Genomic DNA, 20,182 nt, shown 5'->3' with positions numbered 1-20,182 from the left:
AAATGCAATTATTTTAATAGGCATTAAAAAATTACTTTCCAGTTTAATTTCTTAATTTATTTAACACTTTAAATTTTATTTTAACGTTTTATATTGTTGCATTGTGAGTTACTTCAGTAGCATTTGTAAATATATCATCAAGTGAAGTCGACCTTGTTAACTCATAATAATATACATTAGTTTGCAATTATTAAACAAAGTAATCTTATTAACGAACAACAATTAATCAATTAGCTATTTGCGGAATTCACATTTTATATTGAGATAATATCATTGCACCTCGAGCATGAACTTCAATTAACTTTTTTCTCAGCGTTAATTGTACAAATATGAAGAGGTGTCAGTACGTGTAATACTTGTAGTTAATATAATGACGTTTGTTTTCATTTTTTACAGCAAAACCTGCCAGTAGTTCGGGTAATAGTGAATTGGAAAGTATACACGAGCGATACATGACGTGCCTCCGTGTTTATACACAACACATGTACCCTCAACAAACTACACGATTCCAAGACTTACTAGTTAGGTTACCAGAGGTAAGTTTTATTTAAATACCTTCTTTCGCCAGCCGGTGTTAGATGAAATCTCGTTAATATTTTAATGGGACGTCTCCGGAGAAAATTACAATGTAAAATTATTCAGTCGTCAAAAGTATAACGAACGCACATATTTAAAAAAGAAAGTTCCACCTGTCCATGACCTTTACAACCAATATTTCAATTGACCACTCCTTAATTTAACTTTCGCCTTCAAGTTCTTTCTTATTATTCGAACATCTCGGAGTTCGTGTGGCCGTTTTACTGTAACATCAGCGATAGCGTCAAGGATAACTGTAAACGATTTTTACCGGTGGATATTGTTCTATTAATTAGCCTATTATAGCTAAGAACGTTTAAATATTCAATGTTTGTGCTATTGTTGTTGTAATGATATGTTTGTTGAAGTTTAACAATTATTTTTTTATTTAAAATTCATTATTACTCATTTATATAATTTAAAGTTAAAGTGCAAACTAAACCTAACTGGAAAGTTTCTTTACTATAAACATAATGTCTCGTGTTTCACAACAACCAATACAATAAATAACAACTAATTTAATAAAAAAATGTTCCTTAGCTGATGATGATCAAAAGTTTGATATAACACCGACAAAGTGCATAAAATAAAAAGTGTGAGGAATAGAATATTTTATGTTCAATTTTAATAATATCTAATTTAGGGATAATTCCCCTAATTAATTATTACCCAAATATTAAATTTTGATATTTTATTATTAACTAACATATTGCTTATTTATGATACCAAAATTATGTTTTCCATAGTGTCCAAATTATTTGTTTATTTTAGATTTCTTAATTATTTGACTAACTTTGACAAAACTAATTACAGTTAAGGATTTAGTTAATTCATAGTTTCCTCCTTGCCTTTGCATTAGCCAAGTTTGCTCTTTACACACAGATATTTTCAAAATTAAGAACATTCCTTTCAAGAATTCACATTTCATTACGACCTACCATAATATAAAATTAATAACAGATTGTATTATGTTATTACGGCGGTTTTGTACTTGAAGAAATCCATAAAGCATAAAAATAACCTTCGCATTTATTTACTATTGTTTGGGGTCACTGACATTTAAACATGCTATTAGTTAGGAACATAGTAAATCGTTTTCGGTTTAATTTTAGATCAAATAAATTTATTAAAGTCATGCAACATGCATGTTAGTTATACAATTAAAACTGTCATAATTAAACGTATTAAAATTATAGTACATTGTTTTTCACCATTTTTCCTTATTACTTCGTGGAATTTCTCTTCCAAAGAAAATTGCTTAGATAATATAAAACACAATAAAATTTTATGAATATTTCAATTACAGTTCTACACTCGCTCTTGCGTCATTAAATAATGATTTGTGCATAATGTTGATAAAACAAAGAGATACGTTCCAATTAAAATAAAGTTTGTTGTTTTGATTGCGATCAAACGAAATCAATTACGTTGGAGCACGGTAAAGGTAGCTTGATTCATTAATTTATTGCAGTGCATATTTTTCAGTGTTTGCACACAGACCTAATCAAACAAGATATAAATAGGGAGGAGTTTTACGATAAACTGGCCCGGTTAATTTATTGGCTGCAATCTTATCTAGTTAATATCCCGTGCTCTTTGCTCGAGCATCATTTGCATTTCGTGTTTGGGCGTATTGGCTAGAAACTAACCATTGAACTTCGCAATTGTGACTCACGTACTTGCAGGTGTTTTGCTCCTGAATGTTTTCGAGCAGGTTTCGCATTGTAAACGGCCACTGTAGATCGATGGTGTTATCTATGAAAAACCTGAATTTGTTTACGATAAAATGGTGGCAATTTATGCGGCTGGCATTTCAGGAATGTTGTATTAGAATGAGTAACGGATGATTGGTGAACTCTCGCTTGACAATACGCTAATTTGCTAAGGTGGATGCTAATTGAACGTTCCGATGACGTGTTCATTAGTTAAAAGTTCAATTATATGATTAGTTTAGAAACTAAGAAGTTTAATAATCCACATTAATTTATTAATAGACTTTAAAAAATAAATAAAACTTCAGGCAAAACAATAAGCACTATTTTCGATAAGAAATCTCATTTCAGCCTTTCAGTCAGTTACACTAAAACAAATAAATACATCTAATATTTGATTGATTATTGTTAAATTCTTGTAACATTGCCATTTTTTGTTTCAGATACAGTCTGCAGCATCTTTACTTCTGGAAAGTAAAATGTTCTATGTTCCTTTCCTATTGAATTCGGCTATTCAGAGGTAGTACAGCATGAAGCCATGGAAATAGGTGAAATTCGAAATATTTATACAGAATATAGAAGTGTACATACCGATGCATATACCTAGAGTGGTCGTTAAAATTTACATAATATAATTTGTTATCAAATCAAATCAAATGTTTGTTTCAATATCATGTTAATTGTAAAAAATTGTATGTTATGTAAGGGTATTGTGGAATATGCAGAGTGCATCGAGAGTTGGTTCGGATTTATTACTGACAAGACGGCCTTGTCGGATATATTGAACACGAAACAGATATAACGAAATATTATTTAAGAAATTCGTAACATGGAAAAATTGCAAGAACAATACAAGTACAAATAACACCGGAACTATAAATATTTATTTTAGTTGCAAACACCTTAAGTTACCAAAAATGTGACTGTTTCCTAAAGGTTAATGATACTGCGCATTCGTCAAAACGACGTTGAATTTTCTTAAAACAAGTTCAGACTAGTTTGAACTTTAAATATAGATTTATAAATATTTAATGTTAACTGTCAACTGAAAATTTCCTTTGTTACTTCAAGAGGCTGAATTTGTTACCATTTTATAATTATATTTTATGTGTTTAAAAAGATATTTTCAGGGAAATGGTTAATATTAAATATTATCAGACTTGTCACTGCCACAGATTATTACTGCACTTACAAAAGACTGTCCAGACAGATGTTATTTACATATCTTGACATAGAGTAGTTGTCTATTGCTGGTAATTTATTCACTGCCTTCTTAACGACTTTATGTAGGTCACTCTTATTCCTCTAATTCATTCATAAGTCACTCCTATTGGCATAATGATACTAACAAAGTCATAAGCCCTAATTCCGGCAACTTTATTTTAAATTATATCTAAGTTCACATTAACATTAAAAAGATCATTTACATATTTTCGCTATTATTATGTCTTCTGCATGCTTTTTTTCATTATTATGTTCTACCTAATTTCTGATTTCTTAATTTTCAATTTGATGAGAAAGTTCCCTTTCCTTTCACAAGCTTACTTTTTAATCTAAAACTATATTAGATTTATTTTTATTTTTTTCAACTTCATTTCTCTCTTATTTTATGTCTTTTGCATGCTTTGTTTCATTATTTTGTTCTGCCTGTTTTCTATTTTCTTTATTTCCAATTTAAAACACATAGATGACTTCCACTGACTTTAACAAAAGTTGGTTCTTGATCTAAAACTGTGCTGGATTTATTTCTGTTTTCTTTCTTCAATTTTTCACTATTATTTTATATTTTCTTTTCATTTTTTAGTTATAATGTTATATCTAATTTCTGTTTCCTTTATTTTCAACTTTAAACAACACTTTCACTGCCTTTAACCAAAGTTACTTCTTAATCTAAAACTATATTGGATATATTACATCACTGCCATTTTTACAGTAATATAGTCCTTATTTGCCTTTTATCTTACTACTTTTTATACTACTTATTTATTTTATTTTCTTAATAATCCTTCCCTTATATTTACTTATTTCCTCTGTATGTTTTTTCACATTTTATTCTTTATTTTTCATTTGTTCTCTTAATAACTCATAAACTAACAAAAATATATTTGCGTTCATCAACAGTATAAAAATACGTTTGTCTTAAGTTACAGTTACCAAAAATCGTATTCAGCACAATTACTTGTGTGTAAAACACTGTGTTCATGATTTACTGCCCTACAATTTAGATAGTACCTATTTAATGTTACAAATAATTGTGACGAAACGAAACCCTTTAGAATCTGTTTCGTGGTCAGTAAATGCGATGAGTGTCCCAAAAAATGACTTGAAAGCACTAAAACAGTGTGCGGAAAACCGCAACCTAAGTCTGAGTACGTTGCCTTCATATTGCTGTGGTAAACGACCCTACGCGACCGTTTACTACCCCACTTTAAGATTCACTTTACCTGCTACTGCTGCTACTATTATAAATAACACTGCCTGTTTACATCACACTTCGTCATCATTAAGTAGTGAATCATAGAATATTGTTATAGAGGTTTTTTAATAATAAGATACTCCCGAGTAAGGGGGATGCGTAGGGTCGTTTGGTGCACAACAAAAATATCTTATATATTTACATTAGATAATATATAAAGTAAATGTATCTATAGTAAAATATGACGAATTATATGGACACAATCCGCCACCTGGATGGCCCTGTAAAATATTCAAAATTAAAAATATTATAATACTAATGTATATATTAATAATTTATTTATTTTGATGTCCATATAATTATCGTATTGTCGTATATTATGACTGCCAATTTTGTACGTAAGTTACCAGTGCAACCAAGTATGTGTACAAATTGACGTTCCTTTGAGTTTTGATAAGACTATATAATCATTTCATGTATAAATTATAAAGTACTATACATTTTTTATATTTATTTCAGTAACAATGTTAGATTAAAAAGTTACGTTTTTTGTTTCATACGAAATTTTAAAAAGAAGATAGTTGTACTTATTTTGGAAAAGTCGCAGAATTTGCTGACAACAGTATGCTTTAAAATTTTTTACCAAAATCAGTAAGTTCTGCCACTTTGTCAAACACTTTATGATTACCTGATGTATTATACATCGTTTTGAGTTACCGTTATTTTGTTAATTAACATAAGGTTATCTGAGCTTGTTTATTAGAAAATAAAGCTGATTATTATTATTGTTGTTGTTCTTTTCATATATATATTCTCATCATATCCCTATCTATTAATACATTTTTTGATGGGATTTATTTTAAAGTATTTATTTTTAAAACTCAACTTCCAATTAATAAACCTTTTATTATTATCGTCATTGATATATTCAAAAAAATGAAATGATTAACGCTGGATTTATTAACTGGACGTTCTAGTCCGCGTTTGCGCTGACGCTGAGTTCCGCAGTTGAATGCCAACGCCGACGCGGACGCGCACGCCGACGTCGTGTTTATAAATCCAGCGATTGTTCACCATTGAACGCCAACATCGAGTTTATAAATCCAGCGTTATTTCTGTTTCCAATATTTATTTTTGTTGTGAATCATTTATTATTTAGATGTTTGTAAATTTTGAATATTTTATAAAATTATGCAGCGTGAACCATCTCTAAAGTCGACGAGAACGGCAACGGCGTTTATAAATGCTTCCATAGGAATACACTAATTCAACATTGAACGCCAGTGTCGAGTTTATAAGTCCAGCGTAAATTAATTTGATTATTGATTGTCAGAGTTGAGGTACAATATTCAACTGATAAATAACTTTTAACAAGATTGTGCCACTTGTTATTTATTTTCAATTTTATTTTTTATTGATAAAAACGTGTAACCATTATAAATCTTTGTATGTATACAATTGTTTGTTTAGAGTGAAACACTCAAATATGTATAATGTAGACGGTACCACATACATCATATAGAGCATTTGCAAACTATCTTTATTTTCACTGTACATGTATATGAAATGGCAATATTTATTCGTCTACGTGTTGCATTTAAAACAGGTATACCTCGTTAATATCGCTTAACGCAACTACTGAACAGAAAAAATCAATTAAATGACAAGCAATAAAATAAAACAATAAAATGTGGTTTGTATTGTTTTCATGTAAGAAAGATTATCAAGTCGAAGAAAATTAAACTATACTCTTTACATCATTTCCATATCTTAGTTTAAAAAGTTAATTGATTTTAAAATTCCCCAAAAAATATTGAAAATAAATCTTCAACTTTAACGCCATAATTTCCCTCGAAAATTTCGTGTTAAGGAAATCTCAAGAATTTCTTCTGACCTTTTAAGGACACTGAATGTGTGTCTAACTTCTATTTTCATATTGTGAATTTCTTCTTATTATTGTAAACACATAGTTTGCAATGTCAAGAATTAATAATTCATTTATATAAATTATCTAGTATTAATAAAATTAGAAACATTTCATACCAAAATACTTTAAAAAATAATATAATATATATATTGGACTAACAATCGAAATGTATATTAGTACATTTACAAATGTAACATACACATCATATACAAACACGTTTTCCCAAAATAAAACAAAACTTATTACACATAATAAATAATAATATTCATACGAATTGTTATTGATAATATTTTCAAAACTTAATTTGGTCAACTCGAACTATTTACCTAAATATTAGTTTGTTGCCAAGATTTATTTCATTAACGAATGACAAGTTAGGGTTTAAACCCATTGAAATAAAACATAGAATTATAATTAAAACAAATGTATTAAAATATTCATACAGATATATGAAATAATTTTTTTAAAATTTATAGTATATTCAGCACTTGTTGATAGTACCAAAGAAATAATTAAATTGTCCCTTATATGGGGACAGTGTGTTTGCCAATATATCAATCACTACCGGTTAATCCCTACAACCATAAATGCATTTATATATAATTAATTTAATTAATTTTTGTGTTTAGTGTGCCTGGAAGAGGAAACGGTAGACGAGGGTGGCCACGATTCCCAGCGTGACTGGAATGATCCACGTCTTGAATGAACTGAAAAAGAAATAATTAAACATTATACACATATATTTCATTATATTTAGATTAATTTTTAAAATAGTGACAAGTGCCTGACTAGAGAGTTTTATCATAGACTGCTTTTATCAAAACAAATCAGCAAGATTTTATGATATTCATTCACAATAATCACACAATTTATTTAAACATAAATACATCTGTTGCACAATCATCGTATGTGTAACAGCAACATGAACATAACAAAAATCTTTGACCTCGCAAAAAATTACATGCTTATCTCTGTATCCCAATAATAAGATGACATCGTGAATTTACAGCTATGATACATTGTTATTTATTATGCTTCAATTAATCGCAAGCGATGTTTAAAAGTCACTTCGTATTTAATAGAGCAAATATGATTTTATTGGTCATTTTATAAGCGAATTAAATTGCAATCACAATGGTTTCCAATCATTATGTAAAGGCGGGTAGTTGCAAGTTCATTAAGTAACTTAGTTTTACTGTTGTCCTGGACATTATGACAATGAACCATTAAAATATGGGAAAGTTTATTGCAATTTTAAAACAAATTAATTTTATGTTACACGAAAGGAATGTTTAATGTTGTTGAGTGTTACATGGGATAAAAATAACTAAAACATAATGATTCCACCTTTTAAATTACCTTAGTTGTTTTCTTTCCCTTAATTTTGAAAGTTATACAATATTTATTTAGCACTTTAATAAAGACTGCAATTATTACAGGTATACGTCAACTAAATTTTTTGGACTTGTCATTGAAACGTTTTTTATACTTAGAAAAACATACGTAGTAACTCCACATTTCCTATCTCATAATATATACCTTTGTGATGAGTCTTGAACCATTAAAATATTGGAAAGTTTATTTCAATTTCATATCTAACGTTTCACGCAAATGTTACCTACATTACATTATATGAAAATGTGTTTTATTGTTATTGTCATGAATAACTTAACATACATTTGGAGAATTCGAGATTTATTTTTCCTTTTAAACAAACACGTTTTATGTCATATAAAGGAATATTCAATTTTGTTGAAAGTTACATAAAATAAAAATAAATGTAATGCAAATTTTAGGTACTGTTTAGTTTGTTTTTATATTACAAAATGCAATATTTATTTTGTTGAGAGTTTCTAGGAAAAAAAAACGTATTTTTGGGCGACTTTATCTCTTAAATGAGTTTTGTTGTTCATATAGACAAATATTTCATTTTGTTGCATTAATATTAATATTACATTTATTATCAAGTTTTCGACGAAATAACGATAAGAATATGTAAAATTACTGCTACGATTTAATATTTTTTTACAAGTCATTGAACCAATTCGTGGCAAATTACATATGCAGTAACTCCACATTTCATATCATCAAATATACCTTTGTGATGAGTCTTCGTTGCTGCTGCTGGTCCATTCAACGTTTCTATCCTTAACTGGTTTACGTTCAGATTCCACAATTTCGCCCACTTTGTACTTGGCCATCAATTCTCTGGCATCGTTTGAGTGACCAACATCCTCGAATGCTTCGCTACCATCTTTTCCAGCTTGTTCCAGCAAGACTTCCTCGCCACCAGGGTGCTGAAAATTATAAATAAATTTTAATTACCATGTACGCGTGAGTTCAATTTACGTAAACGATTGTTGGGTAATTAGATTGTTGATTCAAATATACATCGACTCAAAGTACAGGTAGATTTCACTTTTCCTACTAAATAATGCAATAATTCAATGCTAAATGATACAAGTAGTTAACGATATTGGAACGAAAATGTACGTAAGAGTACTTAATTAATAATAGTGAAAAGAAACATGAATGAAGCATACGTAAATACATGCTAATAATAAACTTGAAATGTAATATATTGATTATTTGACTAGTTATTTTATTTTACTGAAAACAAAAATCCAGACACAGCGTAACATTAAAAACAACTTTGTTGACAGCAGTGGAGTGTGATTAAAAAATCAGTCGCCATAAATAAATCAAAGATTCGAACAGTCACTATATTTAGCAAATGAATAATTCATAGGCATCTATATACTGAAGATAATACTAATGTTGAGTGTAAATAGGTTCCAAGCGGGAGCAGCGGATGGAACATTCAATGAGCCAATTCGGAGGTCAACGAGAGACAAGTTCATCTCAGCACAATACTCCAGAAACCGAAGCGCATCTAATTTGTTTGCAGAAGGTTTCAGTTACAATTCGTGTCATGTAAAAACTCATGTAATTATCCCATTTAAAGTGTTTTATGTAATTGTAAAAGATAAGAAGAATGACATTTTGATAAACATTTTAATGGATTAGCATATTATACTTATTGATTCTAAAACAAACCGATAATTAAATGAGATTAGCAACTATAACGACCTTAGTAACATGCTGATTACTTCAAAGTTCAATTATTTTACAAATGAAGGTAAACAACTTAAACCGCAGGACTAAAGCAAATTAAGCCTAATTAATAAAATAATTCATTATCCTCAATAAGTTCCAATTCATTTTTTATACAAATATCAATACTGACAGAACAGTAACATCGCGATCAATAATATGTTTATCAACTTTGAGAGATAACTTATAGTCATAGAAAGAATACCACCAGTCACTGCTAGTTGACTTTAATATACAAATACGTCATCTGTTTATAAATGTCCCGACTCTAATGTATCAATTAAATGATAGGGTTTCTTTCTAAACATGTGAATTAACCAGAAAATGTTTAAGAGAAAAGACAATACAAAAGTACACATACAAAGTAGATTATTTAATAATTGTCACAAAATGTATCCATATATCTCAATAACTGCTTAAAAACGTTTTATGTTTATGTAACTGTCAACATAAAACCAGACCAAGTAATATTAGAATATTTTTTTCAAAAATTGCTTTAATAACAAATTTCACTTAATAATTGTTACATGAATTATGTGGTAAACATGGTATTATGAACATGACCAAAGACCTGAGGCACGTAACATTTTGTTATCGCTCCTACATTACACGAAACCATAGTTTATGTATTTAGAAAGATCAGTATTCGCAAGTGAACATAAGTTTTTTGTCTAGTCATGCCTGGTCAATGTTTATTTTGTGTAAATATTCGTTTTTATGAAATTCATTGCGTATTAAAATTATAAAAGTACCAAGAAAATATTTTAATGGCACATAATAATGGAAAAATTGGTAAAATAATTGTTCAAACATCAACTGAAGCTTAAAATGTCATTTGGAGGTTTCCACTAATTTCTAGTTTTATAATTTTAACTTATAAAATTAATTAATTAATAAATTAAATGTAATTTTTAAAAGATATCATTGAAAATCTAAAATTTTATTTTGAAATAGTGTCACCATCTCCTATCAAGAATAACCACTTAAATGACAGAAAAAATGATAAGATAAACACGAATTACATAATTGCATATTACAAAGAAGAAAACGTGTTCACAATTATTTATTTATTTATAACTATGATCTTCCGCTACCACCAATAGGTGTAATAGTTCTTCCACTCGTAATATTGTGCATTTATAATCAGCTAACCCGTGATTATAAATGCACAAAGAAAACTTTCTTTTCCTACGCTTAATTTTATATTAAACATGTAACTTTTAAACATGGCATTATAATTTTAAATGATTTCCACACACGGTCTAAAAATGCCCATGGGGGAAAGAAGCACGTTTCTAACCAACCCAAACAAACACCTACCTCATTTAAAAAACTGGTAACGTCGTAGACATTGTTGTGAATCACAATCCAAGTGCTTTTATTATCGTTGTGTTCCTTGACTTGGGCCAATGTATATTGGGTGGTCATGTTTCGCGTTTTTCTGAACACTGGGTAGCTCGCACCACAACGCACAACACTGTATTGATAGTGAAACAATAATTATATCTTATATCCTTGATCTCTGGACGATGACGTGCCGAAATGAAGTATGATAATGACAGTGTGTCAAAACGCCAAGAGACCGAATTTTCGGTTAATCGAATAGCACTACGTTGCCAAGTTTCTGATTTAAAGCAGGGAATGGTCTATACTGCGTATAATATATTATTTAATTTAAAAATAATTTACAATTTTAAGTATTTACTTTAAAAAAATCAAATTTTATATTTCTTAGATAATATTTCTTGTTATCAAATAAAAAAATTAGTTTGACAAATTATATATTATATAGAATATAAATACAAAAGTATTTTATAGACAGTTTCGACAACACAGCAGAAGATAACGTCTGAAATGATTAATTTCTGCGAATAATTCCTACAATATCATAGTTAACAAGCAATTTTAAACTTGTGAATTATATAATATTTCATATTATTATTCATCGCCATATAATGTTTATATTCGTAAAGCTGATTTAATGTGATGATATACAAAAAATATCATCAAATTAAATGGCGATGAATAAACCATTTAAAATGAATAATTTTTAACACTTGGGTACGTCAAAATTAATAAACGAATGCATGTCAACCATCGCCAGTACTCGAAAATACAGTCCTCATTTCTATAGAATATATTTGATCATTATTAAACAGAAAATAAATTAATTTTTAAAAGATATTAAACTTTTATGAATTAAAATGGGTCCACTTTGCGTGCACTTAATTGTATTTAATTATTTTTTATGAATTTCGACACAAGCCACAAAAGAGAAAAAAATTTTATTCGTTTTTAAAGAAGGCAACACAAAGTGTATTCAATTTTGATTGATTACAGTACTGTTGGATGGATATTTGTCAAATTATAAATTAACTCCAGATGAGATTCGATATGGTCAATAATGCTCACTTGTGGTATGGGGAAGATCGATTTCATATACGCAAAGAATATTGTTAATAATATACAAATTTTCAAATAGCAAGAACTTCGTTTTTATTAAAAATACTCAGCTACATCGCTCAGACATTGTGATCAAACGGCTCAAAACACTGGGTATTGAGACCCTACAACTTCTCCTGGCCTAAATCCTATCGAGCCTGTATAGGATATGCTAAAACGGTGGCTTCCTAACCATCAACCTGCTTTAATACTCTTCCAAAGCTTCAAGCTATAATTTCGCCGATATGAACCAATATACCCCAAAAAAAATCAATTACCTCATAGAAGACATGTAAGCAGAGCAATCATCGACGTCCTTAAATATCCTAAATGATAAAATAATTAATTAAAAAGTTTATAATATAATGTAGAATAATTATGGTTATAATTTTGAAATAAGACTTCTTTTAAAAATCAATATTAATATAATAAGAATAAATAATCTTTTAATGGTATAGACATTTTTATTTAAAATATAAAAGCTCTCTAAACTAACAAAATTATTAAAAATACATAAATTACTTCATAGGTACATGTTATAAGGTCTAGTATTCATATGGTTAATAGTTTGGAATAGAATTAATCAATCTGAATAATCCATAGTTTTAATAAATTCCACAGCAGAACAGAACTGAGTCCACCAATATCCCTCCTCGCCATGCAGTTGATTGCTAAAGAAACTATTTACAAATTGAACTGTGGATAACAAGGCCTTAGGATTAACCTGAAATACAACAATATTCATTAGAAGTGTAATTTTCTATTATTAATACAAATTCATACCTTAATAATTACATAAACCAACACTGGAGTGAAATCATCGGCGGTGGTTGAGCCCGTGTTTTGCGACATAGACAGAAGATCCATGATGCATTTAGCACATTGAACCACGCAGTTTATTTTCTCACGTGGCGTACGGCTGGCGTTCAACGCCCTTAGAGCATCCTGTGCTGGATGCCAGGGATACTCACGCAGATATTCTTTCGGAATTCTCAGATCCTTGTGCTCGGGGGTCGTTACCTTAGACAGTTTCGAGATGTGATCATACAAAAGGCTAAAAATTATTACATTTTACGTAAAACGTTAAGATATTTTTAGTAAAACTGCTTGCCTATCCCTGTCTCTGTCTCCATCGCCATTTGGATATATAGAATGTGTATATACCCTATTCATGATTGCCCTTTCCAGGATGGACTTGATCATGTCCTCCTTATTTTTTAATACATCTGAATAACAAATTGTTGTAATATCAATCTTAAAAAAGTTATTAGACAATTACCTGTCCAATTGCTGTTTTCCATAAGAGAATACAACTGACCAAAGAAATCGTTTAAGCAATCGTTTTTCTCATCCGCCAAAGTTATGCCCATAAACTCATCATAAAAATTTTTTATGGCTTCTTCTTGCTGCTGTAGAAATTCTTCCACGCATCTTATGCCCAAGTATCTCTCACATTGTCGTCTCTCATGTGAAATTTGAGCCAACAAACTAATATACATTAATTATACTCTACTTCAACAAATTAAATTAACTACTTACTTATCCAAATACTTATCACAGAATAATAATTCCTGTTTAGATACAACCAAATATTGAAGGTAAGTTGAACGTAATATTAAATCCTGTCGCATGGACTGAAGCAGTTTCATAAAATTATTGTTGTCCATGGAGGCCACACATCTGATTGCTTCTGAAATCCTAGCTATATTTGAAGACTCTTTCATTGTTCGTGCTTTGCCAAGTTCGATTTTTAATACAGTTTCCACTTTACATTTTGCAGAAATCCAGGAAGTCTAGAAACAAATACATTATTACAATTATAATATTAATGAACAATTTCCTTGACAATGGGTTAAACTGTCCTCAATAATCTTTATAAGAAAAAATTACAATAAATTACCATAATTACAATATTTATTTTAGCATTTTACCTTAATGTGATAAGGAACTTCCGAGGTGTTACTTAAAGCTAAACGTAATTTCTTCTTAATATCATCGAAACCATTTGAACAGGAATTTCTATCATCTATATTTCTTCCACTGGAGGATTTAACAACGTCGCAGTTTTGTTTAATAGGACTACTTTCAACAAAAGATTTACTCCTATATTTAGCCAAAATGTCGTCTGAAGCATCTATAACCATAAATAGTTAATTCTCCTTATAAACAAAATGAAAAATATATACTTGCCTATGTTGCTGGATTTAACTGGAGAACTAGGAGGATTGCGCTTATTTAAAGAAAAATCATCAGCATCGTTGCGAATATCGTCGCCCCTGCTGCTTTTGCCCCGTTTATTCTTAAATCCCATGCGAATCTTGCCCAAAAAACTGTTGCGTTTCTTATTCTCATCCTCCAAACCTTTGTCCGCACTCATATCGAAGCTGATACTCTTGGGAATCGCCCCCGTCGAAATTGTCGGCTTCAAACCTCGTTGAATCAATAAAGTTGCCGACTTCTTATTCAACAAACTAGTGGGATTATTAATGTTATTAACGTTTAAAACAGACAATTCGCTGGTACTCTCTGAGGGAGTCAGCGTAACATTCAAACTACTACCGGATGAATTCAACCACGGCTTGTTTTCCCATTGTTCCGACGCTTCGTTATCGTTATGAGTGGGCTTGTTCTCGAAACTGTTACTGCTGCTGCCACTGGAACTCGAGTTCAGACTGCAGTTGCTCAATAACATTTCGTTCGTCGTTTCATCATACTTCTTGGAGATTCGATTTGGCTTGAGAAAGTTCAGAGTGGCCATGCCTTCGCAATCGGTTCGTTTGTTCACACCACTCGGTCCAGCTAAATTGTTCATGTCAGATTCTTTGTTCTTATTGAGGGCTACAATACCGTTGTTCATTACAGTTGTTACAGTAGATCTATAAAATATATAAGTATAATATTTGTTTAATCTGTAATAAGAATATTTAGGGAATAAAGATGGTACAGATTTTATTACCTGGAATTGTATGTTGTTTTAATTTCCGTTTTATGTTCTGAGTAAGATACCGAATTGTGGGCTATTTGTTGAGTATCCATTGTAGTTTTAAACATAACATTGTTCGCATTGCTATCTACCTGTGTGCGGACCTGTTCTGAATGATAGATCTTCCCGTTAACACCTTCGTTTTTCACTTCCTGTCTGTATTCCTGAAGACTGCTGCTGTTTGCGGCATAATTCGGGACCATCGGATTGTTGGAGAAGGAATTTGATGAGGAGGAAAGGCGTCTAAGCCCAGGCGGCACATTTTCGTCGGTCTCAGATCTAGTGTCATCGGATCTGGCCACACTGTTCGTGTCGTCCGACTGAGCCACACTACCAGCATCATCGTTATCGATCTCAATCAGCCGCTCAGTGTCCGAAGCTGTCACGTCCGTGGACCAGGCACTTTCACTTTGCGTCTCGGATATGTCCAAGATGTTGCCAATCGGAACCTGTGAAGTTATTTTCAAGTTTACTATGATATATTATCGAAATGTGGGAACAATACCTCATGGATCGCCTGATCCACCAATTGAAAGTTTTGTCTTTCTATTCTTGAATCGTTGCCATCTATGGTCTCGTTGTCAGAAGCCAGCACATCGGTACTCCACGTTTCGGAAATAATCGAAATGGTCTCGTCTCCCTCCAACAGCTTCTTAATCTCAAACTTGCAAAACTTATCATCGATCTCGGAACGAATTTGCCTGGCTATTTGCGACTGAGGTTGGGCGGCGTCGCTAGGACGAGCTTCGGCCATCACCCTGTCTTCATTTTCATTAACTTGAGAACTTGGCGTGTCCCTTCCGGAAATGTTTGGGGATCCACGACCAGACACGTTTGCAGAAACCATGTCGGATAGATTATCGTTCTGGTCTTCAATTTCCAATTCCAGGCTGCTCGCCACTGAATGGTTACTGGCCGCTTCGGATATAGCTTCCAAGTTGTCCGAGGTATTTCCGATAGAGCCCTCGTCTGCAAAATTGGAATAAGGTTTTATGTCGCCGTTGGCGGCGCCGTTGTCTGGAATGTCGCGAGACATGTCGGCAGGTACGTTATTAAAAATACTGTTATTGCTAACTGGAAGGTTCATATCTATTACTTTCTCTTCAGACAACAATCCAATGGGTTCCGAATCGACTCCATCAATAGAAAAAATGAGAACGACGTTTGACTTGATGTCTTCGGCATTATTGCGAATACTGTTGTTTTTTCCTACAAATAATGTTTACATAATCAATTATAATCGTGTGGTATAAATAACACATTATATACCTGAGAAAAATTTAGGTTTATTACTACCAGAATCACTTCCCTCGCCAGAACTAGGTCTTCCTGATTTAGAAGATTCAGGTGGCAAACCAATGGTTAAATTAGCCAGTTGTTCTTCAAGAGACAGTTTGTTTAATGTAGATTTATCAATATCATTATTGTTTCTGTTCTCATAGTGGACTCTTTGTAGAAACGTTATCTAAAATGATTAATTAACATAAATGGTTGACATAAATGTTATAAGTTACAAAAGTACAGAAATAGAACTTACAAAATGATACAATTCCGCTTCAGTAAAAAGTAAAATATCTCGTGTTAAAGTCGGTTCGCTTTCAATAGGTGGTACTTTCTCGTTATCCAAATCGAAAAACAACAAATCCATAAACTCGACCACACTCTTCCTATCCAAACCGTTGAAAACATTCATGAATTTTGAATCGGGTTTCTGGTATTTATACAGCGCCAGATTCTGCAAAAGTTGTCCTACTTGCATTAAATTGTGTCGAGCAATCTCAGTCACTTCTAAAGTACAAATACAGTGTGGCTCGGGATCGACGATCACCGGGCATATAAACATTGTGAATATAAGCTCTGTTATCACAGCATTGGCCTGAAACGATCAATAATTATTAACATATCAATCATTACAATCAAATAGCTCGCCTCTCTCAAACCGAACGACTTATCGAAGATTTTCGAGATGTGGAAAACAATCCAAGCAATTGATTTTGGGAAAGCATAAACATTTTCTAAAATTGATCCTACAAAATAGTTTGTTAGCTCTACCAGCTTAGCTACGATTTCTGAACGATATTCTTCAAAATCCTTAAAGTTATGTGGCTCTGAATTGAATCTAAAAGTTTTAGTTTGATTAATACACTCAATTACCAATTATATGAAATATAAAAACAATAATTTAAAAAAGGCTTAAAATAATATAACACGTTTGAAGTATTTAATTGGTGGAATTACATAATTTTATTGATAGAAGTAATTAATATTATCCACCTCTTGACAGATGCTCATAAATGAGTAGTCAACTTGATAAATTTAGATATTGTAATTACAATATAAATAGAATTGATGAAATGAAGAAACCATACAATTTCAGAAGCAATCAGCAATTTCAAGTAAATATACACTTTATGTTAGATGGAAAGAAAAATAAATAAATAAATAAAATAAATTTAGAGAAAAGTAATAAAAAATGTATGTAACATACATTTAAATTATTTTTAAAAGAAAGCATTTCTACTTTCTATTCTTCTTAAAGTTTAACATGCCATTTCTATATTTAAACCAGACACACTTACCTCATTAAACTTTTATCTGGATCAAGATCTAGGTAATTATCACTATTACACAATAATTGCAGAATGGGCATTTGTAAAGCTGCACTTAAAAAGAACTTAGCAGGTTGTGAGACTTCATTAAACAATAAGTAGAGATGTCTAAATGAACTTCCATGTTTTAAAATACTAAAAAATGAACATTAGCAATAGGCAAAAAATTTATTAATAAGAAATCTATTAATAATTTAGAATTACACAAATATTTTTTATTTGCAATAAGTGCTTACCTTCTGGGCTCTTCATTTTGTAACAATTGCAGCTTGGCAAGTTCTAACAATAATGTTAACATAAACTTTTTATCATCAGCAAATATAAAACATCCGTACAATCCATTTACTATAGTTTGTAATACTTTATAATTGTTCTCATTTAATTGCTCTCCAAGAATCAACAGTTTAGCCAGTTCTTGGGGTTGAATTCTAAGGTTTTGCAAAATTTTGCCAACCTTAACTGAGTTCTGAAATCCAAGTCTTTTCTTTGCTTCTATGAAATTTGAATTGTATATTATATCCAATTGTTTTATGTTGTGTAGACAGGATTCCCTTTGATAATCCAAAAGTCTTTGCTTTGTGGTAATCCATGACTTTTTAATTACTTTTTGCGTTTTTGACTTGACCTACAAAATATATTGCAAACACTGCTACAATATTGTACTACTTGTCCTTACTGATACATTTAGTTGTTGAATTTTATCCCTTTCATTTGTAACATAGACCTTTTCTTGCTGTAGTTTTAGGATTAAATTAAAAACCTCTGATTGTTCATCCTCCTTGTCTTCATTCTTCATTATTATTTATCTATAAGATGTCAAATTAGTTCACCATAACACACTTAAACAAGTCAAGTAATGAGATGTACAATGTAAATACTACATAATTTCAAACATAATTACATAAATATTAACCATCAATTAGAATCTTAAATACTTGGAAGTCTCCTACAAAGGAGGAAAGTGGCGGACATGGACAAAACTAAATGTAATTAACAAATGGTTTCTATCATATCACATTACCTTGAATCTTACTCGAAACAATTACATTCAATACAAATTTCGTTTTTGCTTAGGTAAATATCATATTAGCACACTGTTATCTTTTGTTTTGATATGACAAATACTGACGTGATTGACAATTGACAGACTCTGTGAATTGCTGCGCATGTACTAATACACTTCCTGTTTAGTTGTTAGTCCTCTCATTGGGCTGCCCGTATTTTTTCAAATGAAACAATCTACAAAATACGTGCTACTTTTGTGCAAAAATTGACATTGGCAAGTTTATTCATTAATCGAGACGAAAACAAAAATTCAACGTTCCATTCACATTCATTTGTTTCTTAGTTTAACGCTAAATCTTTTTCATATCCTTTTATATTGTTTAATTTTTATTAAATTTATCTAATTATTATACATGACAAACTTATGAGTGCATTTTTTTAGAAAATGAATTGCAAAATTGAATCGGGTGTCCAGCTGTTTTCTCGAGTTACATCCAAATCATCATTGGAAACAATCAACAGAAAACTATTTCCAGAAGGACTGCCAACTAATTCTTACATAGAAATAACAGGACCAGATATAAACCAGAAATATCAATTACTGCTTGATTTTCTAGTTCGATGTATTTTGCCATCAGCCTATTGTGAAGAGTGGATGGACTGTGCAGTGATTTTTATTAACACTGATCAGCAGATTGGAATGTTTGATATTTTAAATAGCATAGATGGACATTTGAAGAAAAAGAGTGTTAAAACCTCTAGTCAGATTGTTGCAAAAGCTTTAAAAAATATTACACTTGTTAGTTGTTTCAACTGTGATGAATTTGAGCTTACTCTTTGTAATCTGGAAAGAATTGTAAATAGCTGTGATAATCATGATCTAGTTCTAATAGATAATATTGCTCCTTTTTATTGGAATAAACGATTTAGCTCTGACAAGCTAAGTTTGTATTCTGTTGCATTAGACAATTTTGAGATTGTGTATAACGTAACGAAAAGTTTAAATTTAGATCTTATATTTATTAGGAATGAGACTGTTCAAAGCAAAAAGAAATTTTCTTCAAAAATTGATTACAAAATATATGTAGACATAGAAAGTGGAAATAATTTTAAAGCAATTGTAACAAACTATGTAAAGGGAAATGAACAAGATGTAACTTATAAATATGAAAATATTTTAATATTTTAAAAACTTTAAATTTAAATAAACAAATTCAATATTTTTATGGTATGTGAGGAAAGTAAAAAACACAAAATTTAAGTCCTGACTGTTTATTAATATACATAAACTTTTGGCATGAGTAAATCACTACAAGTTGGCATTAATCAAATGAATAATGAATTCTCATAATAATATAATGTTTCTTGTATATATAATTGAAATATATATTTTGGAAG

The 20,182-nt window shown here is 30.6% G+C and overlaps 4 protein-coding genes across 6 annotated transcripts in view; 2 read left to right on the top strand and 2 right to left on the bottom strand.

Annotated features, from left to right (window-relative positions):
• The window catches only part of LOC109599908 (hormone receptor 4), a 59,004-nt gene extending 55,186 nt beyond the window's left edge, over positions 1-3,818 (top strand). For all 3 annotated transcript variants that reach the window (XM_049965070.1, XM_020015960.2, XM_049965071.1), the window contains 2 exons: positions 397-536; positions 2,732-3,818. In XM_049965070.1, coding sequence (XP_049821027.1) covers positions 397-536; positions 2,732-2,812 — 221 coding nt within the window. In that variant the 3' untranslated portion in view covers positions 2,813-3,818. The remainder of the gene's footprint in view (positions 1-396; positions 537-2,731) is intronic.
• Positions 3,819-7,039: 3,221 nt separating this feature from the next.
• On the bottom strand, positions 7,040-11,282 carry LOC109599892 (cytochrome b5). The gene is made up of 3 exons (XM_020015941.2): positions 11,066-11,282; positions 8,729-8,928; positions 7,040-7,338 (listed from the first exon to the last, which is right to left on the bottom strand). The coding sequence occupies exons 1-3, from the start codon at positions 11,171-11,173 to the stop codon at positions 7,257-7,259; spliced, it is 390 nt and encodes a 129-aa protein (XP_019871500.1). The 5' UTR covers positions 11,174-11,282; the 3' UTR covers positions 7,040-7,256.
• Positions 11,283-12,629: 1,347 nt separating this feature from the next.
• Positions 12,630-18,924, bottom strand: LOC109599910 (receptor-mediated endocytosis protein 6 homolog). Its single transcript, XM_020015962.2, has 16 exons — positions 18,801-18,924; positions 18,456-18,585; positions 18,016-18,404; positions 17,750-17,914; positions 17,100-17,289; positions 16,708-17,046; positions 16,440-16,635; positions 15,676-16,379; positions 15,144-15,619; positions 14,378-15,063; positions 14,119-14,321; positions 13,727-13,980; positions 13,467-13,675; positions 13,299-13,413; positions 12,971-13,241; positions 12,630-12,911 (listed from the first exon to the last, which is right to left on the bottom strand). Exons 2-16 carry the CDS (start codon positions 18,573-18,575, stop codon positions 12,771-12,773), a joined length of 4,458 nt encoding a protein of 1,485 aa, XP_019871521.1. The 5' UTR covers positions 18,576-18,585; positions 18,801-18,924; the 3' UTR covers positions 12,630-12,770.
• Positions 18,925-18,971: 47 nt separating this feature from the next.
• On the top strand, positions 18,972-20,182 carry LOC126264988 (uncharacterized). The gene is made up of 2 exons (XM_049964945.1): positions 18,972-19,058; positions 19,227-20,182. The coding sequence occupies exon 2, from the start codon at positions 19,230-19,232 to the stop codon at positions 19,971-19,973; it is 744 nt and encodes a 247-aa protein (XP_049820902.1). The 5' UTR covers positions 18,972-19,058; positions 19,227-19,229; the 3' UTR covers positions 19,974-20,182.

Source organism: Aethina tumida, chromosome 3 (assembly GCF_024364675.1).
Source record: "Aethina tumida isolate Nest 87 chromosome 3, icAetTumi1.1, whole genome shotgun sequence".
Lineage (NCBI taxonomy): Eukaryota > Metazoa > Arthropoda > Insecta > Coleoptera > Nitidulidae > Aethina > Aethina tumida.
This window is presented reverse-complemented; position numbering and strand designations above follow the sequence as displayed.

Coding starts and splice junctions, on each gene's coding strand:
- LOC109599910 (XM_020015962.2), bottom strand. CDS start 18,575: ATGAAGAATGAAGACAAGGAGGATGAACAATCAGAGGTTTTTAATTTA. Junction 16,636..16,707: donor AAGCGGAATTGTATCATTTT/GTAAGTTCTATT, acceptor TAATCATTTTAG/ATAACGTTTCTACAAAGAGT. Junction 15,620..15,675: donor TGGATCAGGCGATCCATGAG/GTATTGTTCCCA, acceptor ATAACTTCACAG/GTTCCGATTGGCAACATCTT.
- LOC126264988 (XM_049964945.1), top strand. CDS start 19,230: ATGAATTGCAAAATTGAATCGGGTGTCCAGCTGTTTTCTCGAGTTACA.
- LOC109599892 (XM_020015941.2), bottom strand. CDS start 11,173: ATGACCACCCAATATACATTGGCCCAAGTCAAGGAACACAACGATAAT. Junction 8,929..11,065: donor TTACCAGTTTTTTAAATGAG/GTAGGTGTTTGT, acceptor TATAATTTTCAG/CACCCTGGTGGCGAGGAAGT. Junction 7,339..8,728: donor AACGAAGACTCATCACAAAG/GTATATTTGATG, acceptor TTTCTTTTTCAG/TTCATTCAAGACGTGGATCA.